Genomic DNA, 13,415 nt, shown 5'->3' on the forward strand with positions numbered 1-13,415 from the left:
TCGTTTTTTGGCGGTGTTTGCACTATTTTAGGGTTTCCGTTTACATATTTTATAGTAATATCATTTTCGCCATTTGTCTTTCGTTTTTCCAGTTCTTCTCTTAGATTTTTTAGATGTTTTTGTTGAAAAATTGTAGAATCGGGGTATATCCTTGTGTTGTTTTTTAAAAGATGACGTTTAATTAGTAATGTTCTGGATGTTGTGGAGTTATTGAATTCTATTTTAAGGGACCTTGGTTTTTCAACACTTGGTTTTCCAATGCGGTAGACGCGTAGCATATCACGGTTTGCGGTATCATCGAGAGCAGAGATTAAAACCGTTGCTTTGTTTTTGTCATCTATTAATTTGTTGGCCGCAGTCGTTTCAGTGCTTTCGGGTATATTACAAAGAATGATGTTTTTAGCTCTTTCGCTACGCTCATTAATTTCAGAAATTACCTCGCAAATGTCGAGGTTGTTTTGTGGGGCTGGGATATTTATTCCGATTTCCTTGTAAGCCCGTAATTCACCCTCTAGACTAGCAGTTTTATTAGACACCGTTTGCGCCAATCTACCAATAGCTATTAAGAAATGACTTGTAATTGGGGTTAGTTTTGTTATTTGGTCTTTCGTGAACTTATTTGCTGGATCCGTTAAACAGGTATTAAATGCAGCCACAGCATTTTCTACATTTGTTATAAATGCTTCGACATCCATTATGGTAAAAATTGGATTGCAAGTAGAAAAAAGGTTATTATTTTTATTTAATTATTTAACTGCAATGGTTTCACTCCCCTGAAAGTTGGTTTACTCCGAGTACCAATGTAATATTGCTATGAGTACTTATGTAGGCAATACACTGCGAGATAGTAAGTTTGACAAGGCAGGTAGCAATAATAATCTTCCAGATATTCGCACTGAGTCACTTTTAATTATTATTTTGTTTTCACTTTTGACACTTTAAAATCACTTTTTTAAAAGATGTAAGACCAGTTATACTTGTGGGCAATTGAAGCCACGTTTTAATATACTTTTCGCTGCTTTTGAGTATATAAATTCACTGGTTTTCTATTAATTTGTATAGAGCGAATATTTGATGTGTTCACCGTGTCACTGTTGTTGTTGTTGTGAATTAAATAACAACAAAAAATATTCTATAACTTCATGACGGACATTATATATTATTGATTAGACACGAATTATTAATTCACTTTAGAATAATGTTTGCAAACAGATCAGAGAGCCGTTGATACTCTAATCAATGCAGGGGAAGCATCCAACAAACAGCCTGCTCTGCGTACCGTTGAAGTGAGGCGTCCAACTAAATATGTCTGTCTTAAGGTCTATTCACATTTACCGGCTCAGTGCACTGCAGAGACGGCTCAAAAGCGAGTTAAATGGCACCGCATCACTGATTATGACACTGCATGAGTGAAGTAAAATTTGTATGAAGAAATTGTTTCAATTTGAATTTCAAAGTAATTGAAATCACATTCGCACAGACTTCACCCATGCAGTGTCATAATCAGCTGTTGATACGGCGCCATTTTACTCGCGTCTGTGTGCTGTCTGCTACTCACTGTGCTGGTAGATGGGAATCGACCTTTAACTGTCATCAGTCTATAAACGGTTTTAATTCAACAAAATAAATAATTTTGAAAGTGTTAATTAATGGTGGAATTCCATTTTAATATGACTTTTTTGATTAAAAAACCAGTAATTTAAAATTTTTTAAATTATTCATATTATTATCATATTTAAAAAAATATATATTTTTAATCAAAAAATTCATAAATATATGCACCTACATTATTAGTAATAAGTACATCAATAGTTTGCTTACTTTTCATAAATCTTAATTATAATTATAACTTTATAATTAGTTTAATTAGAAATTTCAACAGCATTAAGTGTATTAAACTGTCATATTTTGCCTTCGTTATAAGTCACTTGAGTATCTCCCGTCTGGAACCCACATTATAATATTCATGTAAAAGCTATTGAAAGAATACAAAATAAATTCTTATGCTGGGATTTGAGATATTCATGGCCAAAAGTATTATCGTGATTTATTTTTCCTTCTTTAGCCAACATTTCTGTCGGCATAACAAAATCCATCAATAGTTGTAGACGTTGGCTAAAGAAGGAGGTAGCAGAACACAGCACAATACCCCAAAACTAAATCACAATAAATTCTCATGCTTTCTAAGTTTTAAAATGGGTATTCCAGCGATTTTGTTGAACCACCCTTTTAAATGATATGAATATGCTTAAATTGTCGGGCGGAAAGATTATCACTGACGTGGTATTTCTATATAAAATTTTAAATGATGCGTTTGATAGTCCAGAATTGCTTGCATTGATAAGCTTTAGGATTTCACGTCGTAATACTAGAAGTCGGGATTTATTTCAGAGCAGAAATTCTGGGGCTAGCTACCATATGTATTCATTATTGCCCAGAATACTAATGGAGGGAAATAATTATGTCGAGTCAGTGGACATCTTAAATTTATCACTAAATAAGTAAAAAATATTGTTACTAAGGCAGTTCAGTTACTCATAATAATGTATAATTTTTACTGTGTAAAAGCCTCTAAAAAGGGTGATAATAATTAAATAATGTTTTGTTTGGTTCCTTATTTCAGATGGTAAATGCGGAAAGCGCATCAAAGTTTCAGCTCAGCCACTGCAGATAGTGTACGACTCTCCAACCATTCTCAAAATTATTGAAGTTTTCAAAATTCCAGACAAATCCTCTGCCTTATCAAAGTGAGTTCAGTTCAGAATTATTCATGGGTAATAAAAACTGTGGCCAATTGGACCAAGCCATCAGATTTTGATGCCAAATTTAATTCTTCAGGTGATAAGTATCCATTTTAACAAATTCTGTCTAGACAATACACTATTTACTTCATTTACATTCATACACACTATTCTATTATACCGACTCTTGAAGTGATTGTCCTTGGATGTCTCTGACTTCCATTCGCTTATGCATCATAATAAACCAAATAGTAAATTTATTGGAAGCTGCGTGTTGCCAACTTTTCTTTGTTTAACCTTTTAAATGCCAGTAGGTAGAAGTGTAGCTGTGCACAGCAGGCCAAGAATGCGAGTTAACTCGCTCTTGGCACAGAAGCGGTTAAGTATTTACATACTAGTTTAATGTGTAATTAATTTGTATTTTCAAAGTTAACTCACATTTAGTCGCAAATAATTGCCAAGTTGCCCCTGAATCAACAAAAAAATATTTTGTATCCATATGTATTTTTTAATCTGAATACCGCATAAGAGTCCCAAATGCTCCCAACCATCTGGAACAGGAGAGACTATGACATCCACAACTGGGGTATGTTGGGAGGCTGAGGGAGGTAGGGGGATTGGAAGGGATATTAGTATCTTCCACTTATTGTGTAATATTTTAAACAAATAAATTGTGGAATAACGCAAAATAAAATTTGTTTGCATACGCCTGGATTTGAACCTGCTACCTCCGGATTGCTAGTAGAGAGCCTTACTCATCGACCACAGGCCGTCAAGGGATAAGGTCGATTTTTAAAAGTATAATAAAAAATCGTTCTTATCCCTCGATGGATGATGATCGCCAAGAACACCCTTGAAAGGTGAAAGCCAGAAATAATGGGAAAAAAATAAACCCTTTGATTTTTAAAAAAAATCTTTCAAGTTAACCAGTCGAATGATGGCTACCCATATTTAGGTCTCATCACTCCTAGGCCTTGAGCGTTGGCTGTCTAAATTTAGGTAGATGATTTTTTCAAATTTATATCAATATATTTCTAAAATCCCACAAACAGCTTAATTATAAAAACTACAAATAAGAGATAAACGATGAAATATAAGTGGACTCATTGGCTTTAAATTACAATAAGCAGTTTATATGTTTCTTTATTAATATTCGGAGGTATGATTTTTCGAATGTGCGCGGCCAAAACCAAAATCGAATCCCCGGATATTTCCATCGCTGATGGCATTAATTTTGTAAATACCCCATTGCTCATGTAGCTAATCAGGTATATTTGCCTTAAATTCAAAGGAAATTTTTGATACAGACAACTCATGCATTTCTATTATCTCAATTCAAGTCTAATTTCTAATATTTGATATTTATTTTATTTAGGTTACGACAAGCCACCAAAAATAAGTTATCTGACCTGAGAGAGGAAATATCAGTTGATTTCCTAAATGCTCTAAGAGAACGTACAGTTTATGATATTGATGTGGACATTCTCTCTTCCTACTTGATTCTTCCATATTCTGGGTGTTATAAAAGGTAAGTTCAAAATTTGTGAAAAAAAACACTAGTGTGGTTATTGTATTATAGTTTATGATATAACCTTTTTCAAAATTGCAATTATCACATGATTTTTCATGGCAGATCCATAATCACGGAATGTGATAATTACAATTTTGAAAAAGGCAATTAAAATAATTTTCTATTAAAATATTATCTTATATGTAGGTACCTACCTTATCGCATGTCTGAATCCTTCACATAATGAGTTCCAATTTTGATGATAACACTTAAATTCAATGCATATTCGAGTTTCAATGAACCAGAGTTACGCAGGAAAGAAAAAAACGGAAATAAGTATTTTTGATTGTATTTACCGGTTACCTTAACCTTTACATACCTGAAGGTAAAAATCATCGTCACTAGGGTCCCATATACATAATATATGTATATATCGCTGAATGATTGTGTCTCTTAATATTCCTTTAACTCTTTCCAGTAACACTCAGATATTATTTATTATCTACTTTTTTAACTGGACATCGCCCATCTTCACCCTGCAGTCAATCATTAAGTAATGCAAAATGTTAAAAGAGGTAGTACAGAATCAAGCGTTACTCAAGCATATATTTTGTAGCCCCTTCCAGTAAAATGCACCATTGAAGTTTTTTAAAAATTAATTGGGTTCTGGGGGGAGAGCAATTTCGTTGGAATTTGGTAGATACTATTTAACACTTTAACAGCCACGCATTTTGTCAGCCATTCACGAGCCTCCCTCGTGACATTTTTTCCTAACAGAATATCACAGGTGACACTCATCATCGAGTTTTGTACTGTTTGTATTAAAATCACGAGCTCTTTTCGTGATCTGCGTTATCAAATATGTAGATGAATTTTAAGGCTTCACACTATAGGCAATTTATAAATTCGAATTCGAAGCACAGCCCACGCCCCGTCATCAGTGTTAGACGGGCTAGCTATCGCACTATATATAAAATAGTAGTGCCCGCAAATAACTTTTTTTTTTTTTCAATTAATGCAATTTTTTGCAGGCTGATTTTTAAATAACAAAAACACTAAAAATATAAGATCACCTTATAGATATAAAAAAAAACAATTATGTCTTTACGTTTATTGTTCCAGGTCGAGGGTTTTTTTTTAATAACATTTAATTGAAATACATTTTTATAATTTATATTTTATTGATTGATTATATGGTTTTTAACATTATGTATGGAATATGACGTCGGTCAAGTGGCCGCCTCTGGCTGTTGCGTTAAGGCGAGTTCTTTAAACACACATTTTTCATAACATTTTCACAGACTTCTGGCATTATTTCAGCAATATCGTTTCGAATGTTGTCCTTAAGCATCAAGGTTGTGGTTGGTTTATTGGTGTACATCTTTATTGTACTATCAATATTGGTGTTGGTTTTGCTTATGGATAATCGCATAGAATTTTAGAGATTTTCATCTGTTATCCTCGTTCGAATTTTCGGTGTAGTGTGTCATCCTCGAAAATAACTGTTCACACATATATGTGCTGCCAAAAAGACAAATGATTTTTCTTGCAAATGCGAGTAAATTTTTTTTTTCTTCCACCAAATATAATTTATAAAAATCCGTCAAAGTAATGTTGTTAAATAGTGATTTTAACACTAAACCCCCCTGAAGCTCAATAAGTTCCATCTGTAAATTTGCTGGCACATTATTTAAATCAGCATCCATCAGACGAGCAAATATAGCAAATGTGGAGTCTTTGTTTTGGAAGTCGGCAAACCTAGTATCAAATTGCTCTATTAGTGCCTTCAGTTCATCTCCATAAGAATTATATTTGATGTTTGTATGACTTGATAGACTAGAAAAATGTTACAATTTTGACCTGTTATCTGATTTTCCAAAAATCTGAGTTTATTACAAAAAACTTAAATTTTTTAAAATCTAATGAAAATCAAATTTAATAGTATAATTATTAAGTTCTGCAAGTATTTTTTGGTTTTTTTTATTGTTACAGCTGTTTCGGCTTTCAAGGCCATTTTCAAATTGTGGCCTTGAAAGCCGAAACAGCTGTAACAATAACAAAAACCAAAAAATACTTGCAGAACTTACTAATTGTATTATTAAATTTGATTTTAATCAAATTAAAAAAAAAAAATGGAGTTCTACGAATTAAACACAAAAACAATAAATAAAATCTTCCATGCAGTTAATGAACCACTGACTGTTTTTGTAATTTAAGATTCAAATCATTTAAGTATCCGGCGACATCTACAAGGAATGCTAAATTACACACCCACAATGCTGTCCGAAACGTTGGCTAAAGAAGGAGTTAGCGCAACACGGCATAACACCCCAAAAACAAATAACAAAAATACACACCCATTGATTATCTTTTATTTGGTTAATTGTGTTTCCTTTTTATGTCTATAAAATCTGCAATGTCTTGTCTCAAATCATTTTCCTTTACTCACCACCTCACTTCATAGTAATAAGACACATCTTCATACTCTGAAATAGGTCTTCCAAAAACACCTTAAACTGGCAGTGATTAAGTGAATGTGACTTAATAAAATTAATGCTGGCTACTACTACTTCCTTAACATTCTTTGAATTTCATCGATTTTGCTCACAGATTTTGCTGGTGGACAATGAAATGAAATTTCGTTAAAATTTCCAGGTGGATCTGTAATTCTATTGATCTTCCATGAACTACTACAATAAATCCCTTCTGTACACCAACCATTGCAGGGGCTCCATCAGTGCATATGCCAGATAGTGCACTCCATTTAATCCCAAATATTCTGAAGACTATGATCTTGAACTAGTACAGTGGAGCCACTGCAAGCGCCCGTGTCATCTCCCTGCAACTATTAATTTCTTTCTCTATTACTTCGCCAAGATAAATTAGGGCCGGACAAAACAGGCCGGCGGGCTGGACCCGGCCCGCTGGCCGGCGGTTGCCCATGTATGCTTTAGGGCAGTGTTTTTCAATCTTTTTGCATACGCGACTCCTTTACAGGTTGAAAAATTCTGGTGACCTTCTTTGGCCATAGATACAGACAAAAAGTTAGTAATTTAAATACGTTAATTATTTTCTCTATCTTGGTACCTATATTCACTATTACGGCCTACACTCTGCAGAAAACTGTTGAATAAAATGCAACAGACCAATCACTTGTGGTAAGGGCTCACTTTCCTTGCATGATACAGAGCATGATAAACTATTAACATACTTTTCAGACTTGCACAAGCTGACAATGAGCGTAAATGGATTTCAAACCCTTTCTTAGAAAAATCAACAGAACTGGCTGACCTTACCACAAATATGAAAGAAAATCTTATAGATTTAGCTGCTGACGGCCTGCTTAAAATGGCATTTCATTCTCAGTGTGTTGACGTGTTTTGGATGAAAAGAAAAGAAGAGTATCCAGAGCTGGCAAGGGAAGCTCTAAAATTATTAGTACCATTTGCCACTTCATACTTATGTGAACTGACATTCTCTTCAATGGTGGACATTAAAACTAAAAAGAGAAAAAGACTTAAGTTAGAAAATGATTTCATTATTAACATATCAAAAATAACACCACGATTTGAAATGTTTTTGAAAAATAAACAAGCCCATCCTTCTCACTGAAATAGTGTTTTTATTGTAGTTAGAACCTCGCCTTTTTCCTTTTGCCGGCGACCCTCCTAGGAGTCGCGACCCACAGATTGAAAAACACTGCTTTAGGGAATGAAAATGAAATTCTGAGGAAAAATGAAATTTTTTGTGTGGTTGGTTGACGGACTTTCTGTGCATTTACAACCATTGTTATTCTCCACTTCGTAGTTCATCAAAGCAGTTGAAGTCGACCCCTGAAGCTTCCCAGTTTGAGTGTTTACCGTGTTTTTGCATTAGGAATATGTATGATGAAAAGTTTTATAGAATGTATATAAGGCTACAATTATTATGAAATAAATGTTTGTCTGATTTAGAAACACATCTTGCGCAATTGTGAACTTTGGTGCCATCAAAGTGAATTCTGTTCCGAGGTCGATGAGCGCACTCACTCTTCCACAGCAATTACAGAATAATGCTAGCGATGATGAACTGTTGAAACAAGCAAAGATACACTCTTATGATAAATTTTTATTCGAGTTAAGTGAAATTCAAGTGAGTTTATTTCAAAAATTATTTAGTCAATTCTGTTTTTAATAAATAAATTACAAAACGTAATGGAAATATCCAGAGTTATTAGAATTCTCCCATTTTCCAACACATAATGTGCTGAAATTATTAATTAACAGTTTTACATGGTATTCATTCTGTGGAAATTGTATAAACAGAATTAGGTCCTTCTTCCACAGGGATTTGCAAGTATCCGATACTCGATGATTCAAGTATCTTCATACATCTGCGCGGAGGTTTGTTCACAAGCACGCGTTGCCGTCATTTTTTAAACTTCCAGTTTCCCACGACCAGCTAGGCATCACTTGTGTCAGACATTTTGTAACAATGCTTGTGCATTAGATCAATGCCAGGGACAAAACAGTCGACAAAGAATGACAGGATATTAAAAGACAGCTACAGCAACTGTCTGGTTGTGAGTGAGTTTGTGAAAGGATTATGTTTTTGAGATTTTGGGAATTCAACAAAGATTAGTGGCAACGAGGGTCTTGTGATTTTAGATGCGATGTGTTCGGATTGCGCAACAGTTGTTTGCGACGTGAGTACACAATATGAGTATCGGATACTTGCATATCCCTCTGGAAGAAGGCCCTAAGTGTATATAACAGGCCTGCTCTACACATTCTGAATAATTTGCTGAAATGTCTGTGCATCTCCCATTTTAGTGCAATTGTCCATAATGATAATAATATTTGTTTTATAAGGTGATTGTTGCATTTGAGGGAGAGGATTGGAAATCAAGCATTATAAATTCAGCTCCTACTCCCCTTCACTTACTGCAGCCAACTTCTCTTAAAATACAAATAGAGAAGTGTCTCATCATGGACAATCCGAGACTACCCAAGTTTAGGCTCTATGGTCAATTACCGTCAGTTAATATTAATGTTTCAGAAGGAAGGTAATACACAAACATATTTGATTAATTTATTTTGATTGTGGAATAATATTTTAAATGAAAGGATCATCTCAAGTTATTTATTAAATAAAATATTTTATTTTAGGGTTGTAAAACTAATGGAGGTTGTATGTAGTTTGAATTTCGATGAAAACAAAGAAATCGACACTCCACATCGGGTAATTATCATAATTTATTTGTGCAATATAATACCATCATATTTATATAAATATCCAATATACAATGTGTACAGCACATACACTCAAAAAAATTTAATCAGCGATTCCTGAGCATATTTGGAGTACAAAAAAACAGAAAAATTACATATTCATCTTTTACTCCAAGAATGCTCGGGAATAGCTGGTTTAAGTCTTTCGAGTATGTTCTGAATACACTGATATGTTTTGAAAAGTAATATTTATTTTCTAAAGGCAAACATAATATAAAAAGTATCTCTCTAGAGCTCCTATTACTGCATTAATAATTGCTCAAGTGACGCAAATTTGTTTCATTCTAATGGCCAACAATCGTCATCAATTCAACACTCCACAAATTATGAATACCATTCACCAATGTCCAGAATGGCAAGACTTGTCAACTCAAGTCAGGACCTTGAATTTTTTGCTGTTAGCCTTAATGATTTTTGTCATTACGCAAGTAATATTAGTGGCACAAGTTGTGAACTTCATCAAAACCTTGTTTCTGTCTTGACTTGGCATTATCTTTATTGTTTATGTGCCCTATTTTTGTCATAGTAGTAATTTTTTAACTATCCTGTATTGTAACATTTCTCCTTGTATTAACTTTGTGTAATATGTAATGTGTTGAAATTGGATGAAATTGGTCCGTTAGTAAATAAATAAATAAATCAATGGTCATAGATTTCCACCATACCAAGGGCAATGTATTTTGAAAATGAGTTCCAAACACACAACAGTGCGAATTAACAGTGCTCAGAGAATCCTAGTAAAGTTAAACATAGAGAAATATGTATTTTTAAAAACAAATACACCTACTAAATTCTAAAATATCATTGATAATAAGTATCAATATATATTACATTATGATATATCTTTTGAACCCTGCTACGACCTACCTAATGCATGCATTATGTTTTCATTGAAACCATTATTTCAGCACACTGTACGTCGTTCATCAAGCTTATCGGTGTTGAAGTATTTTGACCCGGCAGAAAATAATAAACGACAAATTGAAAGAAGGCTTACTGCTGAACTTGAAAATAATTTTGTGCAACTTATCGAACTTGAGGCGACATTGTTTATGCGTGGTATGTACCTGCCTACTCTACTACGTTGATAGTACATTTTTAAAAACTATCTTCTCAGCACTTCCATTCCAGGACCAGAATTTAGATGTTTTCTCTGTGGTGATCAGATGAATAAGCCACTTCTTGCATTAATTTTTAATTAGAAAAATTCAAATGAAATGATTTTCTATTAAAAATACTGAAATGCTACAATTTTTTTTGAAATACCTGTGGATTTTTAAAATAATAAATTAAGTTTTTTGATCTTGAAGTTGTGATAGTCCTTATCCAGTAGAACAATGGCTACCCGTATTTAGGTTTCATCACTCTAGGCATTGAGCGATGGATGCCTAAATTTAGGTAGATGATTGTTGATTGATTGTTGATTTTATCAGTTCATTTCTAAATTCGAAAATTTTATATAACTTACAAATATGTAATAAACAATGAATATAGATGGATTCAATGGCTTTCATAGTAAGAAGTTAAAATTTTTCTAAATTCTGAGGTACAATTTTTTTTAATGAGCGCGGACGAATCCAAAACCGAATGCCCTGAAATCTCTCGCTCAAGGATGTTATTCTGTAAATGCTCCATCGCTAAAGTGGTTATAAACATAGTAAGAATTACATTTTTTGACAGTTCACTAGACCATTTGAGATTTTATTGTTTTTTTTTTGTATGGCCGTTCAAATATGAATTAAAAATAGTTTTATTTATTCTACCTTGAAATATTACACTCAGTTTACTAAAACATTCATTATTTTTACTCTGAACCATTTAAACCCCGAGCAATGCTCGGTACACACCCGCTAATATAAAATAAAGGCATATTTCCAAAAGTTAAAACATATTACCCACAAATAAATGTTTTGTGAACTTTGATGCCCGATACTTCTTAATTGTGTTCATTCGTCGATACGGTGTACTATATATCATACGCACATTTTGGCTTGGCACATCCGTGGGAGAGGTACTAGTTGGAGTAATACGATCCATAGTTCATATGGAGCATTCGCTCGGGATAGTCGGAGGGAGCTGCGAAGCATAGGGTGGAGTGTGAAGTGTGTGAAGGATTACACACATAAATTATTACTTATCATTAATGCCTTAGTAATCCTGCCTGTAATGAAATATAAAATGCTGTGACTTTTTTTTGGTAACTTTCAGAATTCAAGGTCGTTATGTTAAAAAAAACAGAGAGGAATCCATTTACCTTGATTTCCTTTGCGCTAAAAAACCTGAAGCTGCATGCTGTACAGCGAACCCTGTCTCTGGAGGCAAGTGCCGAGCTTGGAGGAGCTGACATGATCTTTCAACCCTCCCCCTCCGCACAAGCCTTACACCTGCTCAGTACAGCCAGGGATGAGCTAAAGCAATACTTATTTACTATCAAATACCGGAATGTAAGAAGTTCATTTATTTATTTATTATTTTTGTACATATAGATATCGCAGCCAGAGTTGAAGCAAACTCAATACCCATGCGAATGCATTGCTTGCGTACACCATAATATGATATCAAACATTTTATTTCATTTCAAAAAGAGGAGGTTTTCTGTTTGATCTGTATGTTTTTATTTAAATTTGAAAACCGCACAAGAGTCTCAACTGCTCGGCTATGTATGTTATATATAGGTATGCACCAGTGGCGGTCCGTGAATTTTTAGTGAGCTGCTAGAGTGGTAAGATTGATAAAAATAAAAATGCTGCAATTAATGATGTTGCGGATGAAAATATTTTTTTTCAAATTGTCAATTTTTTGTACGAAGATTTCCTGAAAAATCCTGAAAATCTTCATACATAAAATTGAAATTTGGAAAAAAAAATTCCGCTACAACAACAATACCTAATGTCGTATATTTCAATATTAACACTCTAGCTCACAGAAAAGTCACGGTCCGCCACTAGTATTTATTCTATGTAAATAGGTACATATAGAGGTCTTTTGGCACTTCAATTATTTCAAGTTAATGTTTTTAAAATATTATAATTAACTGAAATATCTTTAAAATAAAATAATTGAACACTGAGAACAAAATTTCATGTCTCTCTATTTAATGTTTTATCATGTCCATTGTTTTCCCGATTTGGTAAAGGACCTCATGATACTGTAATATACCCGGAAAAGTACACACATTTTACCCAAACAACAAAAATAATTTAGTAAACAATTCAAAATAAGGCAAAGCGATAAACGATTTTTTACGACTTCTCTACTAACACTGCATTTATCAATAAAGAAGCGATAAATATTTTTTTCTGTTGAATTCCACATTAACATTATTTATGTTAATTTGGAAGTGTCCGGAAACTAGTGGAACAATAGGGAAACTGGTGAAACTACATTACATAGAGAACCCTAAAAACTTTATTTTCAATCTGAGCATTTCGATTTATTTTTATGTAAATTTTTTCTATTATTTTCAACTTACTAAACCCCTAACTAGTGACCGATTTTTTTTAAAGTTTGACTTCTAACTTCGAACTCGATTTCGATTTCGAACTCGATTTCGATTTCGAACTCGATTTCGATTTCGACTTCGAACTCGATTTCGATTTCGACTTCGAACTCGATTTCGACAATTCAGATAATTTTTTCATAAAAGATTTTTTGGCGATTAATTTATTAAATCTAAACTACTATAATAATATTCTATTACCTATGTACTAATATTTACACGAAAAGCTGCAAGACTTTTTGTTTCCTTAATATTTACGGGGAGTGAACTTTTTAAAACCTAATAAATATTATTTTGTGTTGCAAATAAATTTGTGTTAGGAAGTCTAAAATCATTGCAGCTTGTCGTAGGATAGTCATGAACTGTACTATTAATACTAACACTTTTTACCATAT

General features: G+C 33.3%; 1 protein-coding gene across 2 annotated transcripts in view; it reads left to right on the forward strand.

The window, feature by feature from the left end:
* Nucleotides 1–13,415, forward strand: part of LOC149423044 (intermembrane lipid transfer protein Vps13-like) — a 153,880-nt gene that overhangs the window by 37,526 nt on the left and 102,939 nt on the right. For both annotated transcript variants that reach the window (XM_089632437.1, XM_089632436.1), the window contains exons 12-18: nt 2,624–2,747; nt 4,117–4,269; nt 8,205–8,382; nt 9,102–9,295; nt 9,399–9,471; nt 10,430–10,580; nt 11,730–11,965. In XM_089632437.1, coding sequence (XP_089488563.1) covers nt 2,624–2,747; nt 4,117–4,269; nt 8,205–8,382; nt 9,102–9,295; nt 9,399–9,471; nt 10,430–10,580; nt 11,730–11,965 — 1,109 coding nt within the window. The remainder of the gene's footprint in view (nt 1–2,623; nt 2,748–4,116; nt 4,270–8,204; nt 8,383–9,101; nt 9,296–9,398; nt 9,472–10,429; nt 10,581–11,729; nt 11,966–13,415) is intronic.

This window comes from Hesperophylax consimilis, chromosome 6 (assembly GCF_061612785.1).
Source record: "Hesperophylax consimilis isolate HC1 chromosome 6, BYU_Hcon_1.0, whole genome shotgun sequence".
NCBI classification, from domain to species: domain Eukaryota; kingdom Metazoa; phylum Arthropoda; class Insecta; order Trichoptera; family Limnephilidae; genus Hesperophylax; species Hesperophylax consimilis.